This window comes from Emys orbicularis, chromosome 14 (genome assembly GCF_028017835.1).
Source record: "Emys orbicularis isolate rEmyOrb1 chromosome 14, rEmyOrb1.hap1, whole genome shotgun sequence".
NCBI lineage: Eukaryota > Metazoa > Chordata > Testudines > Emydidae > Emys > Emys orbicularis.
Window position 1 is genome coordinate 21,195,580 of NC_088696.1, and position 21,231 is coordinate 21,216,810.

Sequence of the window (21,231 nt, forward strand, 5' to 3'; positions counted from 1 at the left end):
TGTTGGAGCCCCATTGAAGTCAGTGGCTCTCCTCACAGGTACAGGAGTCCATCTGCATGCTGTCAGTTGCAGATTGGAGCCTACAAAAGTATTTTTTTTTCTATTAAACTGGATCCCATAGGAACGATATTTAGGAATAATACTATATCCCAGATATTTTCAGTGCTTATAGTTAGCGTGCTAACTAATCCTTTGTTTTTCTGTTAACCATCAGGAAAGGAATGGTACTTGCTGCGTTTAGAACTTACTGTGACAGATGTGAATGACAATGCACCTGAATGGGCCATGGATCCTTTCCCATTCTTGGCCGTGGTATCTCCTAAAGCTGCAGCAGGTACTAAAGTGTATAAGCTTCTTGCTGTGGATGATGACGAAGGGGTCCACGGAGCTGTAGAATATTTTCTCTTGGAAGGTAAATTAAAAGTATATGTACATATGTGCATACACATACACAGAATCACTACCGTTGCTTCTTCCCCTCCACCCCCAGGTCCTTCTGACAGAACTCATCCTGTGGATCTCCTGTAGCACAAAGTCAGCTTGAAGTGCAGACTCACTGATAACCTCTCATCTACTGGAGGGGTTCTCAGGAAACTCTAGCAATAGTTTAAAACTGGCCACCTTTAGCAGAGGGCTGTGGCAGCACTGCCCATCCCCAGTGATGAATTGGTTTCTCTGGGGTAGCCGTGCATGTTTTTCCATATGGGAGTTTCTAGTGGGAGTTATTCTCTCAATTTTACTCCAGTAAAAATTTTCCTGACAACAGTCTCTGGGTTTATATTTCTACTTAGGTGGAGAAGACAGATTTGAGGTCGAGAAGGACAGTGGTTGGATTAAAACAACAGGTTTGCCACTAGTGAAGGACAGGGAATACCTAATGACTGTGTTAGCAGTGGATAAACTTGGTAATAAAGGGTCTCCTGCTTCTGTTTCTGTGATTGCGGGGCTTCGACCACCACAATTTACCAACATATCATATATCGTTTATGTTCCTGAAAACAAGCTCCAGGGAAAATCGTAAGTACCAGTTAAAAGTTGTACTAGTACTAGTTAATAGCTGGGGTTATAGCACAGACTATAGCTTAACCTTGATATCATCACCCAGAAGCCTTCACATTATTTGCAGATTACAAAAAGATATGGGATGATTGGCTATTAGATATCCCAGAGAAAGAAGTATCTAAGATAGATATAGTTTGATTTATTTTGTAGTCATTGTTTTATGTGGAAAAGTACTAGTGAAGAATGAGATGTTCATATTTGTAAAGGATGTTAGTAATAATAAATAGGAGAAACTGGTTGTGCCTATTTTTAAAAATGACCTCAAAGACAAATTAGAGGCATTAAACAAGAAGGGAAAATATCCTTTATGTATTCTTCCAGTTCAGGATCTGTGTTGATGTTTGGAAAAGTGACAAGTTCTTAAATGAAAATCAGAAAAAGCAAAAGGCTGTGAATGCTGCTTTCATTACTGGGCAAAAATGAAGACACCACAAAGCTTGGTCATTTGATTTTCCATTCTGATGGCTTATCATGCCAGTGTACATATCACCAAAAATTCTGACGACATAATTTGTGCAGGATAAAATAAAACCTTTTACTGGACTAGCAAACTCAGTTTTATGTACTGGGACAAATTCTGCATTCAATTGCTCCTATTCAACCTCACTGACTTGCTCTAATTTGTAGTGCAAAAGTTTCCTCCTACAGCTAAACCATGAAGCCCTTTGATCTGAAAGCTCATGGTCTGTATTGTAGTATGTTTGTTAATCTTGTCATATTATCTACCATATTTTGTTAACTTTTTTCAGTACCCATATAGCTACAGACTTCCTGGATATAGTAATTTAGGATGTATGAGATCAGATGATAATGTGCTTTTGCTTTAAAAGTGTGATGGATATATATTCTCTTTTGGTCCCTATGTTTTAAGAATTGTGGAATTCTACCAGGTATTTAATCTCTGCCATCTTGGGCTAGGTCTACACTACGGGGGGGGAGGGCGGGTTCGACCTAAGATACGCAACTTCAGCTACGTGAATAGCGTAGCTGAAGTTGCGTATTTTAGGTCGACTTACCTGGCTGTGAGGACGGCGGCGAGTCGACCGCTGCCGCCCCGCCGTCGACTCCGCTTCCGCCTCTTGCCGCGGTGGATTTCCGGAGTCGACGGCAGAGCCATCGGGGATCGATTTTTATCGCGTCTTCATTAGACGCGATAAGTCGATCCCCAATAGATCGATTGCTACCCGCCGATCCGGCGGGTAGTGAAGACGTGCCCTTGGAGTCAGACAAGGCTAAATCTAAAAAAAAAATAAGATTCTTTGTAACTACTTTTTAATCAGCATTTAAAAACAATTTTCATACCTAAGGGTGGTTGATAGCCAGCCAGTTTGTCAAGTTCCCCAGCAATATCCCAAGGGAATGAAATATTAATCTTGAGTATAATCAGATTATAATATGACACTAGAGGCCATGACCATAAATAATGCCACCCACCGAAAGCAAATTATTATTCTACATTAACAGGGAGTGCTAACAGAGATTGTTGTAGAACCCTACAGTACTAATATTAACGTGGATCTGTTAATCAATGGTCGGTCTAGCGCAATGGAGTCCTGGTCCATGATTATGGCTGCTAGGTGCTATCATAATACAAATAATAAATAAAACAAACAAGATATGACCGATCACAACCTTTGGCAATACCTCAAAATTTCAACCACAATATCAGATCTTCTGAAAGAAGTCATTGCCAGCAGTATGGCAGCAGGAAGAAAGTACTCCTATAAACTAAGATGTACTAATCTCTGCAAATCCTCATGGGATGATTTCTTTGCTATGAATGGTACAAAAATCCAAACTGGAAAAGATTGTATAAATATTGCTTATGGAGAATGATTATGAAACTCATAAGGACCCACTTCTGAATGCCTGTATCTTAAAGGAATAGAAAACACTGTGCCTATGTTGCATAGGCAAAATTAGCTAATACACAAATAACTGGGCATGTAATTGCATTTGCACACCAACATTGGTGCATTAAAGCTATTGCATGCTGAAATGGAAGCACTGAAAACAAGTGGGTGTGCCTGGGCATTATCAAATAGCATTTGTTCCAATCTAAGAGAGCAATTGCACTTTCTATAGGATTAGAACCAAACCACATCCACCACCTTAGTAACGTATTTGCAGTGTAATAATTTATAATTTTATTGAAAGGTATAATGTTTTTATTCTCCATTTCATGCAAATCAAGGGCCTGATCCTGCTCTTCCTTGGAGCTTGGGGGAATCTTCTTTCACAAGGCTCTTAGCACCTTGCAGGATCAGGCAACAAATGGCTGAAGGATGTATTTTCTCTTTGAAATACTCAGAATGTTTCCTTTGTGATTTTTCTTTTAAATGTGTATTAAATATCTACAAAGTTAAAGACGGTCACAAACCTCAACACAATCAGCACTGATAGCATGCACCAACAAAAGAGATCAAATTGAGAATAATTTTTTTTTAAAATGTTGTAAGACATTACTTAGTTTTGCAGATCAAGGGGTTTTCAAAATACTAATAAAGTTCAGATCCACAGTTCTGGGTGCTTATTTTAAAGGAATTGAACTTTGAAGGTTCTCCCATATAATTATATTGACCCCCTATTAAAAAAAAAAGATATTGGCCACTAGTAGCTCACTATGAGAGAGTGAAGTAGTGTGTTACTTTGATTCTGTCCCTTTCCCAGTGAAGTCAGTACATGACCCCATCGATTTTATTGGAAACAGGATTGTGCCATACTAGATTTAAAAAATCTCACTTTTATCTTTTAAGGCCATTCATATGGCCTTATAATCTTAAATATACTGTATTACTGACCTGTTTTTTTCCTTCTGTAGCAGCTAGCTCTTCAAACATTAAGATCCTGTGATCAGGACAGGAAATTAACTGTTTCCTTATTAGGCTAAATCCTTTGGCTCTTGATTTAACTTTATTTCCCTAACTGAAAATCATTGCAACATGTTGTCATGGCAGACTAAGCAAATTCAGTTAAAACTACAATAAAATCCTCCCTTTATAGCCTGGCTGGATTTTTAATCCTTAATATATCCTATTCCCAACGCCCTAGCTTTTACCTATTTTGCCTCAAGATAGCAGGTCTGAGGAGCATTTTATAAAAATAGCATCCAATCCCGTAGTCTTTAGATACAATCCTCATTTACTTCAGTGAGTTTTGCTTGCATCAGGCATGCAGGACTGGGTTTGCAATTTATTGCATTTTTGCCATATTCTGGTATTTCAGAATTCTAATATTAACATCACAATATTAGGAAAACAAATATAAGAGGTTTATTTTTGTGGCTAAGAACTTCAGAGAGGGAAAATAATAATTTTGTGTTGATGTCTTTTCTCTTTGCTTTTTGCTTTTCATTTTTATCCAGATTTCTTACAGTCTCTGCTTTGTCATATCAAAACAAATCCCTGAGCTACAATTTGCTAACTAATCCTAGTGGCCTGTTCAGCATCCATCAGGCAACAGGAGAGATCAGCTTGACTCGGAGTGTGGATTATGAGAGTGACCAACACCAATACTTGCTTCTGGTCAGAGCAACAGAAGGCCAAGAGCAGTTTAGCAGTGTAACTGAGGTAACACCACATCATTCTGTTTTGATCAGGACAGCCCTGATTTTCCTCCAGTTTATCCAGGTCCTTCCAGATTCTTCATAGATTTAATTCCCATTCCCTCCTTTCTATCTCACATTCTGTCCCACTGTACTCCCATTAATGCTACTCCTGAAATGACCCATTCATGTAAGATGCTGCCTTCCTCTTCAGGAGCTGAATTTACTGCCTCTCCACAATTCCCAGCCCTTGCCTGCTTAGAACGGAAGAAATATCACTAGTCCAGACCTGATGCCAATATCCTTGTTCTAAACTGGGGTACAGAGCATGGTGTATATTCTACAGTATTTTCATTTAAAAAGCAGAGAATATGAACACAGAATAATTTTTAGCTTAAAGAATGGGGAACAATGATATAAGAAATGAAGCAATGGTAATTTGTAATGCATATATTGTATCTAAAAGACATCAAGTCACAGTACTCTTAAAAGCTTTTCTAAAGGTGAAAAAATCATTGAAATACAGATATAGCAGATGTGTATATATATTATTTATTAGAGACCAGGAACTTGTGCTAAGCACTGTACAGTCATGTAACAGAGAGACATTCCCTGCCCCAAAGAGCTTACAATTTAAGTATAAGATACGAGACAACAGGGGCACACAATAAAAAGACAGGGGAACACAAGGAAACAATGAGATGACATTGGCCAGCATGGTAAGCAGAGGTCTGAGCACACAGTCTGCTGATAACCTTTGTTGATTGTTTTATAGGCATCTCAGCAGAGAAGAGTTTTAAGATAGTATTTGAAGGAGGACAATGAGGTGGCTTTATGAATACATAGGGTGTGATTCTAATTTTACTTACAATCTCTTTACATTGGTATAACTTCATTGACTTCTGTGGAATTACTACTGATGCATCCTCTAAGTGAGAGGAGACTTAAACCCATAATATTTGTCTTAGGAGAATGAAAACATTTTATAATACCATTAGGAGTCAGAATTTGACCTCCATTCCATATTTTTACCTCCTGATTTACACCAGTGTAATTGAGTTCAAAATCTGGTCTCAGTAAATTTATACTGTTAAAAGCATAATATGCTTGGCAGAAGAATTAGTTGCTTTAGTATTTACAGTGGTAGAAATAATAAAAATGTATTGCAAGATGCAGTAGTGAAAAAGAATGCTAAGAAAATGGAGAATCCATTTGCCCTGCAATTAAATAAGAAAATAACAGTCAATGTCCATGAGGAAAAAATGGAAAAACCTTGCAGTAGAAGAATTTTTGGATATGACAGTTGCCACTACTTAAGAATTTCTGTGTAACATAAAAACAGTTCTCAGCAGGAAATGAACAATCTAACAAAAATGGCTCTTCCTATGGGCTATAGCTTCTGAAATCCTCTAAAATGATTATTTTTGGAAAATCCTTGCATCAAATATATCTATACCAGTGAAGACATTGCTCAGATCCACTTTGATACTACTTAATTTTCTCATCTCTTCCATTCAGGTTTTGGTTGTAATCACAGATGAGAATGATTGTGCCCCAGAATTCCAGCAGTCAATCTACAGCAAAGACAGTGTTCCTGAAACAGTTCCCATGACAACTGTACTTCTGCAAGGTGAGCACTTTAAAATCTATTCACTACAGTCAGTAGGAGAATTGTTTTCTGTTGCTAATTAGAATTTCCCCCTCTGAAACACAAGGTACCAATTCTAGGGTGGTATGTGCAACAGCTTTGAGGAAGTACTTGGCACCTTGCAGAATTGGTTCACGAGCATAAACTCCTGTGCCCTGTGCACAGCTGAAAGAAGTTGGGAGAGGGAGGAGAAAGGAAGGAAACAAATCTTTTCTGTAGGATTATGAAGTGACAGTACAGATGCTGTGGCTGCTATTACATCCTGTGTCCCTCTTTCTGAAGGATGGAGATGGTCAGTAGTTGTGAGTCCATCAATGCACCTCTTCTGTGCACCTTTGAAACCACCCTGTGTGCTGGGACAGAGGGAATCCTCATGGAACACAGCTCCATGGCTCACACAGCCTCTGTGGGCTGTCCATATGCTGTGTCCTCCCCATCCCATTCCACTGAACTACACCAGTTCTGCTGCATTCAGGGCCTTTTGTGTGTATGCATGTGTGTTTAGATGAGTGAGGGGAGCAAAATTTCACCCCTACTGAATTTATAACCAAATAACTCAGTTTTATATTCTGCAGTTCTGTGTAGTGCATGAAATGGTGAAAAAAAATCAGAGTTTTTATTTAAATAAGAGCAGAGTCTGGAAGAAAAGCAGATTTACATCAAAATAAATAATTGCATACATATTTAAAGCTATTCCTTCAGTTAATTTTTCCTATGATTTGAAAAAGTATACACAGGTTAAAATAGCAAATTGTTAGAACATTGAAAACTGATCTCTTGAATGGGAAATGAAACGTTATAATCTAGTAATGTGTTATTTTATATTGTGTATTTAAGAACATATTTAATTTTATATATGAGTAGTCTAATTGAACTCTGTGCGACCACTCTTGTATATGAAGTTAATCATGTGTTTGCAGGAGGCAAGCCTGTTGGGGACAAAGTAAATTTGGGTGAGTGGTGCAAATCAGGTGGGCATGAGAATATAAGTACCCACATAGGAAGAAGATTTTTGATAGTAGAGGGATCTTTAGCAGACAGAGGCATAACAATTGGTGGAAGTAGCCAGGCAATTGCATGCCTTACCTTGAAGGATTACTTGTTGATATAAATATTGAGAGTTGAAGTAAAAAATGTGCTTTTTTACAGCTTGTTTTCAAACCATAGTAAATCAGTATAAAATATGCTATATCCTGTACTACTTAAAAGTTATTTCAAGCCCCACATGTTAAAATAAATGTTATTACTGTTATTTTAATGCCATTCATTAATTTGTCTATTAAAGTTTTTATCATTTTAATCCTTAGACCTTAATCTAGGAATTGTATTTTTCTTCTGTTTTAATAGTGACAGCCAGCGACTGTGATTCAGAAGAAAACGCTGAAATATTATATTACACTTTGAGTCCAGATTTTAACATTTCTTCACATGGTACTATCTTCCCAGCAACACAGTTGGACTATGAGCGGCCCAACCATCTTTATGAATTTATAATTATGGCTGTAGATAAAGGAGAAGAGCCAAAGACTGGGACAGCAACTGTTAGAATCCGTGTTTCAAACATGAATGATGAAGCACCCGAGTTTTCTCAGACAATGTAAATATATCAGTTGTTTTTAAAACTCTGAAAATATTGCTCTTAACTTGTGGATGTCAAGATGTAAAGAGATATCACAGGAACTGAGACATGCTCGGAGGGCCAGATCTTCACCTGGTTTAAATTGGCATAGCTTCATTGAAATGAGTGGACTTATGTTGATTTACACTACACAAGGATTTGGCCCAGAAATTTCATACTCCCAGTAAAATAAGTCCTTAAGTTTGGTTCCTAACCACAAAATTTAGAGATGATTTGAAAAGATTGTGGGAAACATTCTTCACTGATGAATCTGAATAGTCCGAGTTAGTCTTGAACCTTCTTCTGGTTCTTCCAGCATATATGTCCTACCAGCTTAGACTTCCATCGGTTGGTTTAGATTTAGACTTGCTCACTTAAACACACTTAGACTATACTCACCCTTACATATCACCTCTGAATTTGGTCCAGTAAATGTAACCTGGTGTAATTCACACATCAAGTGTCCAGAAGAGACAAGTGAAGCAAGAAAAGGAATGAAGAGTAGCATTTAAAAGCTAAAGTAAGCTGCCCCTTACTTATGTCTTCTTCCAGCTCCTCACCATATAAATCATACCAACATAGAATCTTTTACATTCACTCACACATTGGCAAATCAGAGGAAGTAAGACTAATGGGGTCTGAGTCCAACTTATACATCCTTAAACATTCCTACAGAATTTGGCCCTATGAGTCATCATTCCTTGTAGGATAGCTACTTCAAATGGTAGCAACAAAAGTAGATTTTTTTTTAAATAGAGATGGACCTGAAATGGAGCCTCATAGCCAAGATCTCCCTCCCTAAGTTTTTAATATTTGAATTCCTGCATCCAAATGCTCTTCAGGAGTCCTGGGTTTGGGTCAGATCCAAAACTAGAAGAAGTCTTTTTTTCTGGATGTATCCCAATATATCAGAAATCTCTTGAGATAAGCTGCTGACAAAATTTCCATTAATATAAACGGGAACAAGAATGAGTCGTTAATCTGTAGTGCAAAAAGTTCAAGCTTGTAAATTTTATTTAAAAAAAATATATTATTTCTTAAAAATTCTTATTGGGAAGATTTTCAGGACTTTGTCATCAGTCTTAAACAAATATTATGTCCATATAGGCTCCAACCACTGCTATATCTGAAAGAATTCTTTACTCTACACATGCTAGATAACTTACATTGGTAACATACATTATGATAGTGGGAGAAAACATATCCACTAGAAGTGAGAACTCACATTATTACAAGGAAGGTGTTGGAGACTATTCCTATCCCTTTCCTGCCCTGCACAAGTGCTGGCCAGAATCCTAATGGATACCACAATCCTTACTCCGTTCTGGAGCTTGCGTGAGTACTAATTGTCTGAAAGGTGCAGGGTGGGTCAGAGCTGGCCAGGGTTGCTCAGAGCGGTTGTATGGGGAGATAGCAGGACATGATATCCTTTCCAAGAGTGGTGGAGCTACTGCTTCAGACTGAGTACTCCAGGAGACCCCAGTAGAAAATCAGCCAGAAATGCTGGGAGTCCAGGCAGCATCTCTGTCCCTCCACATCCCAGCACATCCAGAGTGCATGGCAGAATCTTGCCCTTAATTAGACAGTTTAGGCTTTGGAGATAGTGCTGAAAATGTTGACTATTTTACTGAATTGTTAAAACAAAATGTTTAGTAGATGACAGAGTCCTAACTGACGACTGCAATATGAAGAAATCACAAGATAAATGTCAATAATAAATAAGTGGAATGCACTTAATCTCGCCCAGTCCCATCTCCCATCAACACAGGGAACATTTTCCAGGGTTCAGTAAGCACAGTCCTCTTTAAACCTGGAGTCTTACAAGTGTATGAATCTGTGTCAAAAGCACTATGAGCTTACATGCAAGTTACAGACTCTGCAGTGGAATTCCCAGTTTACCACTGTCAAATTCTGACTTATGCGTCAGCTTAAAAGTAAAAGTTGCTCAGAGCAAATATCAGGAAGGGATTTTAATGGTGCCAAACTTGTGGTTTGTCTGAACACAACGTCAAGACTTCTTGACAGTCCTTATAATACCTAAAGGTAATATGTGTCTTCACAATTTCCTACCTTCCTTCCTTCCTTCCTTCTTTCTTTCTAGTGAGCCAACAGCTGAGGGGGAACTAAACATCCCTCAGATAGTTTTGGCATGAAAAGAGCTGATCTTTGTAATACAAAATTCTTAGTGGTCCTCTGCATGTCCAAATAGGGCTAATCCAGAATCTAAAGACTGTGGTTCTTCAGAACATGCTCCCCTTTTTTAAAAAAAAATATTCCAGGCTGTTAAATGGATGTTATCAAGGCTGACAGGCACACTAATCCGTTATCCTCTTATTTCTTGTATCTTTTTGCAGTGTCCACATAATTGTTTAATCTTGTGTGTGGTTATTTCTTTAAAAACAAATGCTTCATTGTAGTACCGTTTTTTTGTTAGAAAGTGAGTGCCAGCACTCATTATGTTGTGAACAGCTCTTCGTCAAAACAGAGCATATGTGCAGCAAAAGAAAAACAGGCTTCCTGTTTGAGTTTACCAGAGGATATTGTAAAAAATTAGCATTATTTTTAATTATGAAAAATGCTTTCATAGAGGGTTATTATTTTACATCTGCAGTCTGTGTAGCCATTGCATACATTTGGAGATGAACATAAAGCCAAATTCTGCCGTCGGGTGAACGCATGCAATTTTTATTTAACTCAGTGGGACTGTGTGGTTGCAGCTGAGAACAGAAGTTGTCCCAATGTTTCATGATCATTCCATGCTTTATAGACACAGTCCAAAGACCGGAGTCTGAGGTGCTGAGCACTTTGCAGGTGTTGCTTAGTACCTAAGCTTTCATTTTGGTTTATCTTGCCCTTGCTGATGCCTTCCTGAATCTAAGGATGAACTTCAAGCAGGTCTTATCTGATGTTTGCTCTGTTACATAGATTCATCGTGATCATCTGTAACTTAGTTCCTCCAAAGACACTAATCTGCAGTTAATTTTATGCTCAATCATGGACCAATGCAGAGATACAAATCAAGATGATGATGATGTCCTTTTAGTGCTTTGTTTAAATAGATTTACAGTCCAGTATAAACTCATAATTCTTAGCCTGGAGCTCTCTTTCCCCATAATTATCCTATTCCTCGATTATGAGTTGCTTTAAGCTACCACTCTGTTTCATTTTGTCAGTTTTCTCCTTCTGCTTCTTCAGAGGCCTTTTCTTGATGATTTGAACTCTTTAAGCATTAAATATAGGAGCAAAAGTTGTCAGAGTTACAGTTCATTTGGTTTTCTGATGCAGAGCTAAGACAATGGCCCTGGGGTTTTGAATAGCTGAGCTAAACCAGAATCATTTAGTTCCCTTATTGGGTTGGATATTAAATGCTAAAACCCCCCACAACCCTATCTTAATGCACCAATGAATACACACAAGTCAGTAAATGTAAAATGTAAGGCAAGGTTTGTCTTGAATTCAGTCTCTTTGTCTAGGAATATATATGGCCCTCATTGCCATGGTATCTGAGTGTGGTTGATTTCATCTTGCAAGTCTGACCATGTTGGGACTGATTCTGATCTCAGTGAACTGAGTGAAATTACTCTGGGCTTACACCAGTGTACTTTTTGTTGACTCACATTTTAGGTGTTTTGGGGGGAGGGTTGTGCTTTTTGTATTTTGAACAAAAATCCTAGTGTACTCTAAATAGAGTGAGAGCTTGGATGGGAAAAACTGGTGATAATTTCACCAAGTGGAGGTTGAGGGATAACCCCAAATGTGAATGTGGAGAGCCTAGTAGGCCCTAGACAAATACTTGGACACAGCGTGATACAGTTCACTCTGTCCACATCTTGCACTCCTGAGGAACTATTTGAGATAAGTGATAATACCAGGTCTTGGTTGCAGTTTTGGAGTGATAAGCTATGATGATGACCCATGTACCCTGGCCCCATGTATCATGTGTGGCACAGTATGTCCTCTGTGTGTGTGTGTGTGTGTGTGTGTGTGTGTGTGTAAAATGGTGAACCCCACATTTCACCCAAATCCTTATTGAAGGTAAACTTCCTTTTTCCTAGAAGTTTGCAAGGGAAATCTACTAAAGGGAAAAGCAGAAAGAGTCTGTTAATTGATTGATTTAATGTCCAACTTTTATTGTTTCACTGGTTAACAAGGTAGGATATCTCATCAGCTTAATTGCATTATTCATTAAACTATAAACCTCTACATTACATTTAAACAGTCAACAAATGCTGCTCTAAAACATACATTCAGTTGTACATATATTTTAATTTGACTCTTTCATCATATGTTGTAATTTCTCATTACAATTCTTTTTAACAGCTACAGGAGTTTTGTTTCTGAAGATGCAGGCCCAAATACGTTGATTGCTACAGTCAATGCTATAGACCCTGATGGTGATGGCCTGACTTATGACATTGTAGCAGGGAATCAAAAGGGAAACTTTGTTGTTGACCCTCAGAAAGGTAATGATAAATTTGCCATTGCTATTCTCTCTGCAGTATTGAAAGTTTTCAGTTTATTTGCAAACACCAGCACATTGAATTCAGTCTTTAATAGTTAGCAACTGTAAAAATTATTTGGTGGGATATCCTGCTTTTGCTGAGCTGCTACAATACCAATAAGAGTATGTGGTAAAAAATAATCTAACTATTCTACCTTTACAATTCATCCTTCCTTACATAGGCGCTGACTTCCTGATTTCCTGGGGGGTGCTTGACCCCTGCTCCGTGCCAGGTCCCGCCCCTTCCCCCAAGGCCCTGCCCTGCCTCTTTCCGCCCCTGTTCTGATCCTTCCACCGAGGGTGCCCTATAGACAACAGGTGCCTCCCCATACTGGGGGGAGCATGATCTAAAGGGAGGTCCCATGACTGGTCACATGTCGTCCCCCCCCCAGCGACCCCACCCGCATCCAGTCCGGGGCCACTGCACTCTCTCCGACCCATGTTACCTGCGGGAGGGGGGCGCTCTGTCCTCCCTCTGCACCTGCCCCCTGGCACATTCCTGGCAGGAGGGAGCTCGGGCAGGGAGTGGGAGGGAGCTGATTGGCGGGGCCCTCCGGCAGTGGGAGACATTGGGTGGGGGAGGGAGACGAGGAGCCCACCGGTGGGTGCTGAGCACCCACTATTAATTTTCCATGGGTGCTCCAGCCCTGGAGCGCCCACAGAGTCAGCGCCTTTGCCTCTTCAACTCGGGTTTAATGTATATCTTTTCCCTAACAACTTTATAACATCCCTGGCTATTTGTTCACTGCATTGTCTGATTGAATCAGTCAACAGAGAGAGAATAGTTACCCAATCAACAAACATATGCTGCATCCCAGTTCCATAGTTACCAAAGCATTTAGCCAAGGAACTGGAAAACATACCATCTAGGAAATGAATTTCTTAGGTTGCTAAAAATTATATTCCAAAAATTGGTGTGGAATTTGAATCGCCACAAAGAGCTTTGAGCCATGTGCACTGTTTCAAACTGATATTGAATATACGAGTGGCTGTTTTCTTGGTCAGTAACATTCTTATTAAAAAGACAAAATGATGTCAGAAAGCATAACCTGTATACTGTGATGTGCAAAGATATTGCACTATACTGCCTGATTTAGCATATGCCGGAATAGATGCATACTATGCATGTTAAGATCTCATCATGCAGTCCTGAAGTAGGCAAAAATCTCATTGACTTGTTGGAATGGGCCAAATTAAGGACTGAATAAGGACTGCAGGGTCTGTGGTTTTGCATTATTGCGGACAGCATTTTATTGAATAGAATAGTACCATATTCAGTACTTACAATGTTAACGTAGCCTTAAATTCTCCTTGTACTGACACTGTCCGTTCACTTAGAGCTTGTTTGTGCCCAGAGAAGAAAAGGGCACAAGGAGTCTCCCTGTCACTTGTGCATCCAATGGGGGACCAGGCACAGTGTGGTAGTTCTTGTGCTCCCTTAGGTGAAATTCACCTCTGTGAAGAGAGCCAGCATAAGTCTTATGTGTTTTATTAGCAAAGAATGAAGCTGAATGCAGGTTAAATTGAACAAGTAGAACTTTATTAAACCCTGTGCACTGCACTGTCCATGTGGCTGCATTGCTTCTAGCCCAACTCCTCACATTCCCTGTTGTCCTGCTGTTCCCTTGATAAAAGTCACTCCAGGAAACATGGGTCCTTTGACTCCATTTCCACTGATCATGATACATCTTCCCTTTTTTATAAACATTTTAATATAAACATTAAAAACATAGCAGGTGCCCAGAGCCGCACCCATGTTCTTTCAGACAGAGGTTGCTAACACATACCTGAATTGAAGTCTTCTCTTTACCACAGACGCAGATGGTTTCATAGACTTTCAGATAGTTTGGTCTCCTCAACATGTGACCATACTGGGAGTCACCTATCTCTGTCTCCCTGTCACCTGTCTCCAAGTCTAGCAAACTATCTGTCTTTCCAGTCTCCTCCTTTCTGGTGAGCTGTGCCTCCAACGGTTTTCTGTCTTTCTGTTCTGTGATGATTGCTGAATCTCTGTAGGCTCTCTCTGGGCTGCTGGCTTATAAGTGCTTCCTGTTCCTTTGAATATATAGATTCCAAGGCCAGAAGGGAACATTGTGATCATACAACACAGGCCATAGAACTCCCACAAAATAATTCCTACTTCTTTTAGAAAAACATGCAACCTTGATTTAAAAATTGTCAGTGGTGAAAAATCCACAACCACCTGTGGTAAATTGTTCCAGTGGGTAATTACTCTCACTGTTAAAAATGTGTGCCTTATTTTCAGTCTGAATTTATCTAGCTTCAACTTCTGGTCACTGGATTGTGTTTTATCTTTCTCTGCTAGATTGAAGAGCTCATTATTAAATATTTGTTCTCTGTGTAGGTATTTATAGACTATTATCAAGTCACCCCTTAACCTTCTCTTTATTAAGCTAAGTAGCTTGAGCTCCTTGAGTCTGTCACTTGTCTCTCTTCTGAAGTCACCTCATATGATGTGAATCCCACTTCACCCTTGCAGATCCCTTAGCCCATTCCTTCTGGTGTCTCTCTAATGGCTGGATACCCACAGGAGTGCCTGTCTCCAGGGCTGGTAGGTTCTTAGCTGACCTGTTGTACTCTAGTGCCTGCTTTTTCTGATTGTTCGCCATCTCCTCTCAGCGTTCTCTCTATACTTCAGGCTGCAACAGGTCTCCTTTCATCGGTAGCAGAGTTTTGTCCTTCTCCCCATCAGTGCCTGTGCTGGACTCTTTGGCACCCCTGTGTTGGGGTATTCCTGTGTACCAGAATGCTGAGGATCTGAATCACAAGGCACAGTCTTGTGTAACAGTCTCTTAGCTGTTTTCACAGCTGATTCCACCTTGGCTGGGGAGGAGGTCTGGTGCTTTAACTCCCATTTGCTTGCAAATTCCTTGAATTTTTCTGAGGCAAATTGGGGTATGTTGTCAGGGGATACAGTGTCCAGAATGCCATATCTCACAAAGTGGGCCTTCAGTTTGCCAATCACTGCCTTACTTTTTGTATCCGGAAGGGCATTGACCTCCCAAAAGTTTGAATAGTAGTCCACAGTAATCAAATATCGCTTTTCATTGAAGGTGAATAAGTCTGCTCCCCCCTTTTCCCGTGAATGGGTGGACAGCTCTCATATGACTAGCAGGTGTCACGCCCTACTATCAAGAAGTATAGTTGTGTATATGTTCCCGGCCAGTAAACACACTCTTGGGCCTGCTTAAGGCAGCTGTCAATGCCCAGGTGTGAGGTGTGTATTTTTTGTATGACATCCTTACATAATGAGGCTGGGACAACAGCCCTCTGCCCTTGAGATAAGTGTGCAGGATGGAATTATGTTTCATCTTTAATCTGAAAATGTGTTTCTGCTCCGACTGGTACTTGGCTTTTGACTTCTGGCCTCCCTGTTAGTATCGCTGTCTTGACTGCCTGTGGTTGGATGTCCTTTTCTGTAGCCTCTTTGATTTCCATCAGCTTTGCTGTTGAAACTGGGGAGATAGTGCAGCATGTTAATAGATTTAGTGTCCTAATTCCCCTCTCCCAACTCACTGATCCTGTGGATATATGCCCTGCTCAGGGTGTTCACTAACACCAGTAGTCATTCTGAACAGTATCTGATCTCTGGTAGTACTGAAGTTGAATCAACATGTGCTGCAATCTCTCTAGAGCACTAAGAAGGGGCTATGCTATAATTGTCTCTAGGGGAATGTGGTCTGATTGCACTATTATTGAGTTGCCATAGATGTACTAATGGAATTGCTCTACTCCAAATACAATAGCCAGAAGTTCTTTTTCTAATTGGACATACCCCTGTTCAGTCTCTGACAGGGCTCTGTCAGCATAAGCAACTGGCTGCTCCTGCAAAAAAACTATACCTAGTCCTTTCTCAGAGGTATTACACTGGAGTATCAATGTTTCTTCTGGCTGGTAGTACTTCAGGACAGGGGAATCTGTTATCATTTGTTTCAGCATGTCAAATGTTTACTATTGGGTACCTCTGAGCCTTAGTCAACATCCTGCATTGTGAGCTGATGTATGGGTTCTTCTGCTGCAGCCACGTATGGATAGAACTTGGACAGAAAATCTGTCATTCCAATAAAGTGCCATACCCATTTCACATCAACTGGATCTTGTTGGATTCTGCTTTTAGTCCCTCTGCTGTGAGCAGATGTCCAGTGTATGTCAATGCCCAGGTGTGAGGTGTGTATTTTTTGTATGACATCCTTACATAATGAGGCAGGGGCAACAGTCGCATTTTTTTCTGGGTTGAGTCTTATGTTCTTGTCTTGGCATCACTGAAGAAAAACTTGTAGTTTTCTATCATGGTCTCTTTCAGTTTCTGTATCATTGCTCCCTTTGCCTACAGTGAAGATATGTTCTCCAATTATTTTCATCCCAGGCAATGCGTCCAGCACTTAGGTGAAATTTCTCAGGAACATCTCTGGTGCTAAGCTTATGTGCATCGGCATCGGCATGCTCAGCCATCTGTACCCACCAAGTGGGGTTGCAAAGATTGTCAGCATTCTGAACTGTTTATCCAGGCTTATGTGCCAGTACTACAAAGATCACAGATCGTAAAGATTCTGGCTTTGGAGAGTTCTATCAAGATGTCATCAATTGTTGGCAGTGGATAGTGGCATCTTTACTTGCCTGGTTCAGTGGCTTTGGGTCTATGGTGATGTATAATTTGCCTCTTGGCTTCTTTATCACCACTATGCTGCTTACCCAGGCTATATTGGCCTCTACAGAAGCTGATATACCCCTGCTCTGCCGATTTTTGAGCTCCTTTTGTACTGGATTACGTAGTGCCACTGGAATTTTCCTTTGTGGTAAGCACACATTCCACTCTGGGGCCTACTTCCAGTTGCAGCTATCCTTTGAGGCACTTGTCACCTTTGAAAACATCCCCATATGCTTCTGAAATTGTCTCTGTTGTCCATGAGACTCCATTTGCTTCTTGCACTGCAGCTATACAATTCTGATACTGCACCTTGATCAGATCCATGGCTTATATGGCTGTATTCCCTTGTATGTGCTTGCATGCCATCACCACAAACATCAGTGGGTACCATCTATTATATTTTGGGTTAGTTAATATGAAGTCACATTTTCCTACAGGCTGAATTACGCTCTTATTGTGCACTATTAGATTGTATTTGCTCTTTGTAAAGGGTGTGTTTGAGTCCAGTTCACCCTGAGGAATCACACTGTAGGAGACCCCGCTATCCAGCTGAAATTGCACATGGCATTTCCTTTTTACCACTGATGCATGCACGGAAGTTGCTATTGTCCCTTGTTGCTTTCCTGAACCTAATATGCTCTCAGACTCAAGAAGAGAGTCATGGTGTCATCACCACTGTCTGGTATGCCATTCCCCTCTTGTACAAATCTGACTGAATCCTTCTGAGATTTCCTGTGCTCTTGCATGCCTTGCTAAAATGGTTCAACTCGCCCCATTTCTTGCAATGCTCTCCTAGTACATGGCACTTCTCCCTGTTTACCTGCTTATGCTGTCTCCCACAACAAATGCTTCTTGCTATGGGTGTGGTACGTTGGCCACTTGCTCTCCTTTGCTGTTGTCTCCCTGCATGTACTGATGGGGTTGCAGTGTCTCCTAGGACTTTCATTCTTTATCTTGAAGCTTCTGCTGCATGCCCCATGTCTAAGCATCTGTCTAATATGAGATCGCCTTCCCAGAGCAGATTCTCTGCAGGTGGTGATTCCAAGTGCCACAGACTATCCTGTCCTGAATTAGTGAGTCTGTCAAGTAACCAAAATTGCCTGTAGCAATCAATGTGCATAAACCCGTCATTGGCATGGATGCATGTCCTCTGGAATGGTGGTTGAAGCATGAATAGACATATGAATCTTTAGCGCATCTGGCACGTAAATATCTTGCAACGCCAGCTACTACAACAGTGCCATGCAAACACCTGTTCTCACTTTCAGATGACATTGTAAACAAGAAGCGGGCAGCATTATCTCCTGCAAATGTAAACAAACTTGTTTGTCTGAGCAATTGGCTGAACAAGAAGTAGGACTGAGCATAGGTGCCGACTTTTACCTCTTTCCCGTGGGTGCTAGACCCCCCCCTGCCCCGGCCCCAGCCCCACTCCACCTCTTCCATGAGGCCCCACCCCTGCCCCGCCTCCATTCCAACCCCTTCCCCAAAGTCCCCGCCCCAACTCCACCCCCTTCCTGCCCCTATTCACTCCTTCCCCAAATCCCCGCCACGGCCCTGCCTCTTCCCCGCCTCCTCCCCTGAGCCCGCCACGTTCCCGCTCCTCACCCTCCCTCCTGGAGCATGCTAACACTGCCAAACAGCTCTTTGCCAGCAGCTGGGCGGGAAACACTGGGAAGTAGGCAGAGGGGCGGGGACGCGGCACGTTCAGGGGAGGTGGGACGGGGGGTGAGGGGAGCTTGGCTGCCAGTGGCTGCTAAGCACCCACTAATTTTTCCTCGTGTGTGCTCCAGCCCCGGAGCACCCACAGAGACCGCGCCTATGGAACTGAGTGGACTTGTAGGCTCTAAAGTTTTACATGGTTTTATTTTTGAGTGCAGTTAGTTTTTGTACATAATTCTACCTTTGTAAGTTCAACTTCCATGATAAAGAGATTGCACTACATCATTTACATTAGGTGAATTGAAAAATACTATTTCTTTCATTTTTTACTATGCAAATATTTGTAATCAAAAATAATAATATAAACTGAGCACTGTACACTTTGTATTCTGTGTGGTAACTGAAATCAACATATTTGAAAATGTAGAAAACATCCAAAATATTTAAATAAATGGTATTCTATTATTCTTTAACAGTGCGATTAATTGCACGATTAGTTTTTTAAATCATGCAATTAATTGCAATTAATTGTTTTAATCTCTTGACAGCCCTAATTTAACTTGATTTAACTGCTGTCAGAATGTGACCCTGAGTCTTTGCAAACTGTGAGCTCTGGCAGCTGAGCCCAGGGAAGTGAGCTGTCATAGATCCGTCCTTCTGTTCATTTCACTGTCATAGGGTTTCACTTAGCATGAAAGTTTAATTTCAATGCAAATAGTGTTTTTGCAATATTAATGTTACAGTTCTGAACATATTTCAAACTTAATAGAAATGTTCCAAAAAGATATGCCATGTAACATGCTGCAGGAAACGGCTGCAAATCTGGGGATTGAACCCATCCCAACTTCAGATGAGAATTGCAGGCTCTTAGGGACAGAATTTAAAAGTATTTAGGTGCCTGAAGATGCAGAGGCATCTAGTGCGATTTTCAAAAGCACTTAACTCCCGTTGATTTCAGTCGGAGTTAGGCACCCCTGTGTTTCTGAAAATCCCAGTGACTATCTGCATCTTTACGTGCCTAAATACCTTCAAAAATTTGTCCCTTAGCACCTCAGGCCCAGTAGGTACATTTATGTAGTGAATGCTTCCAGATTAGTTTTCTATTGTCTCTGGAAGTTAATCTAGGTGCGACAGCTTTCTTCAGTAATATATTTTGGTTTTGGTTTAGTTTGATTAAATCAAAAAGATTTATGCACTAGCCTACAGCGATTTAATTTAAGAGATAATGTCAAAGAAATAGTCATAGCCTATTGTCACAGAAGTGCCAAGGTGAAGCTGAGCTATGTGTCAAAAATAACTGCTGAAGTAAAGACAAGACATTTGCAAGCAAAGTGAGTGACACTGATCCTGTGACAATTTCTATTATGCCAGATAAATAATAGACATGACTGATGGATGTTGGTGCAAAAGAGGGGCAGCTGCTCGCTGTACTTTCTCAGATTGCTGCAGTCTGATGTGCTTATCTAATGGACCCTTCATATCTCTTACTCTGGCAGTCCCTTTGTGCCCTGCCTGACAGGTGATGCCACTGTGGGGATATAGGGAGGAGCCGGCCATTTTGGTGTTATTTAACGTGAGAATGCAGTAAATACACAATAACTACATTCATTGAAATAAATCCATATGAAAATAAGCAGTGCTATGGTAATGAAATTAGCATACATTCTATTCCATGTATAGTAATAAGTTGCATTGTCCCCATATGGACAAATCCTGCCCCAGCCTCCACAGCTGCAGTGCAGCCCCAGCCATCTCACTGTATAATAGGGGATCTGTGTGTCAGAATATGGGGGGCAGCTCCTCTGGTTCTCCCTGCCTTGTTTGTGAGGGGCGTATAAGGGCCCACAGACGCTATTCCAGACATTCTACTGGACCAGCCTCCATGGAGTGGCTCCACAGATGCTCTGTGGCCTTTTGGGGTCAGGATTCCTCTTCCTACTGCATGTCTACCCAGTGCCTGGCCTAGCTACCTGGGCTGGAAGTGGCTTTAGGATTTGCCCTAAGGTACTGTACTGTTACCTGGTTGCAAAACAGACAGACCTAGCCTGTAGGTATTTGCAGCCGCCTTAGACACAGCAGTAGGTTATTCTATTATTAATTGGGGGATTTGAATATGGAAGCTGGCTTAGACTTCTGGGTTTCACTGGCAGAAATAATTTCACTCTAGGGAAAAAAACCTTCACTATCCCTCTACCCAGAGTTAGGAGACTCGCAATTACAGTTTAAAGTTTAAAATTACAATTTAGAAACTGATTTAGGTAAATTGGTATAACCTTACCCCCACTTCCACCCCCGATGGTCCAAATCAATTTAAGTCAATGAGAGTCTCTGTTGATGTCAATAGGTTTGGATCAAGCCCCTCACATGGATGATATTAAATTAGATTAAGAATGTGTGTACATGTAGTTGCACCTGTTTAACTAAATTGGTTTAAAATCACACCTTTAGTTAAATCAGTGATATTTTGCGTGTAAATCAGGCGGTAGTGGTAGGGGAATAATAATTCTCAAATCGGTGAAAAACAAGA

At 40.7% G+C, this 21,231-nt stretch overlaps 1 protein-coding gene across 1 annotated transcript in view; it reads left to right on the plus strand.

Moving 5' to 3' along the window:
- The window catches only part of LOC135888983 (neural-cadherin-like), a 113,838-nt gene that overhangs the window by 31,348 nt on the left and 61,259 nt on the right, over positions 1-21,231 (plus strand). Inside the window, exons 2-7 of the mRNA XM_065416794.1 lie at positions 215-412; positions 792-1,017; positions 4,427-4,631; positions 6,125-6,236; positions 7,602-7,851; positions 12,193-12,335. Of these exons, the coding sequence (XP_065272866.1) occupies positions 215-412; positions 792-1,017; positions 4,427-4,631; positions 6,125-6,236; positions 7,602-7,851; positions 12,193-12,335 (1,134 nt within the window). The remainder of the gene's footprint in view (positions 1-214; positions 413-791; positions 1,018-4,426; positions 4,632-6,124; positions 6,237-7,601; positions 7,852-12,192; positions 12,336-21,231) is intronic.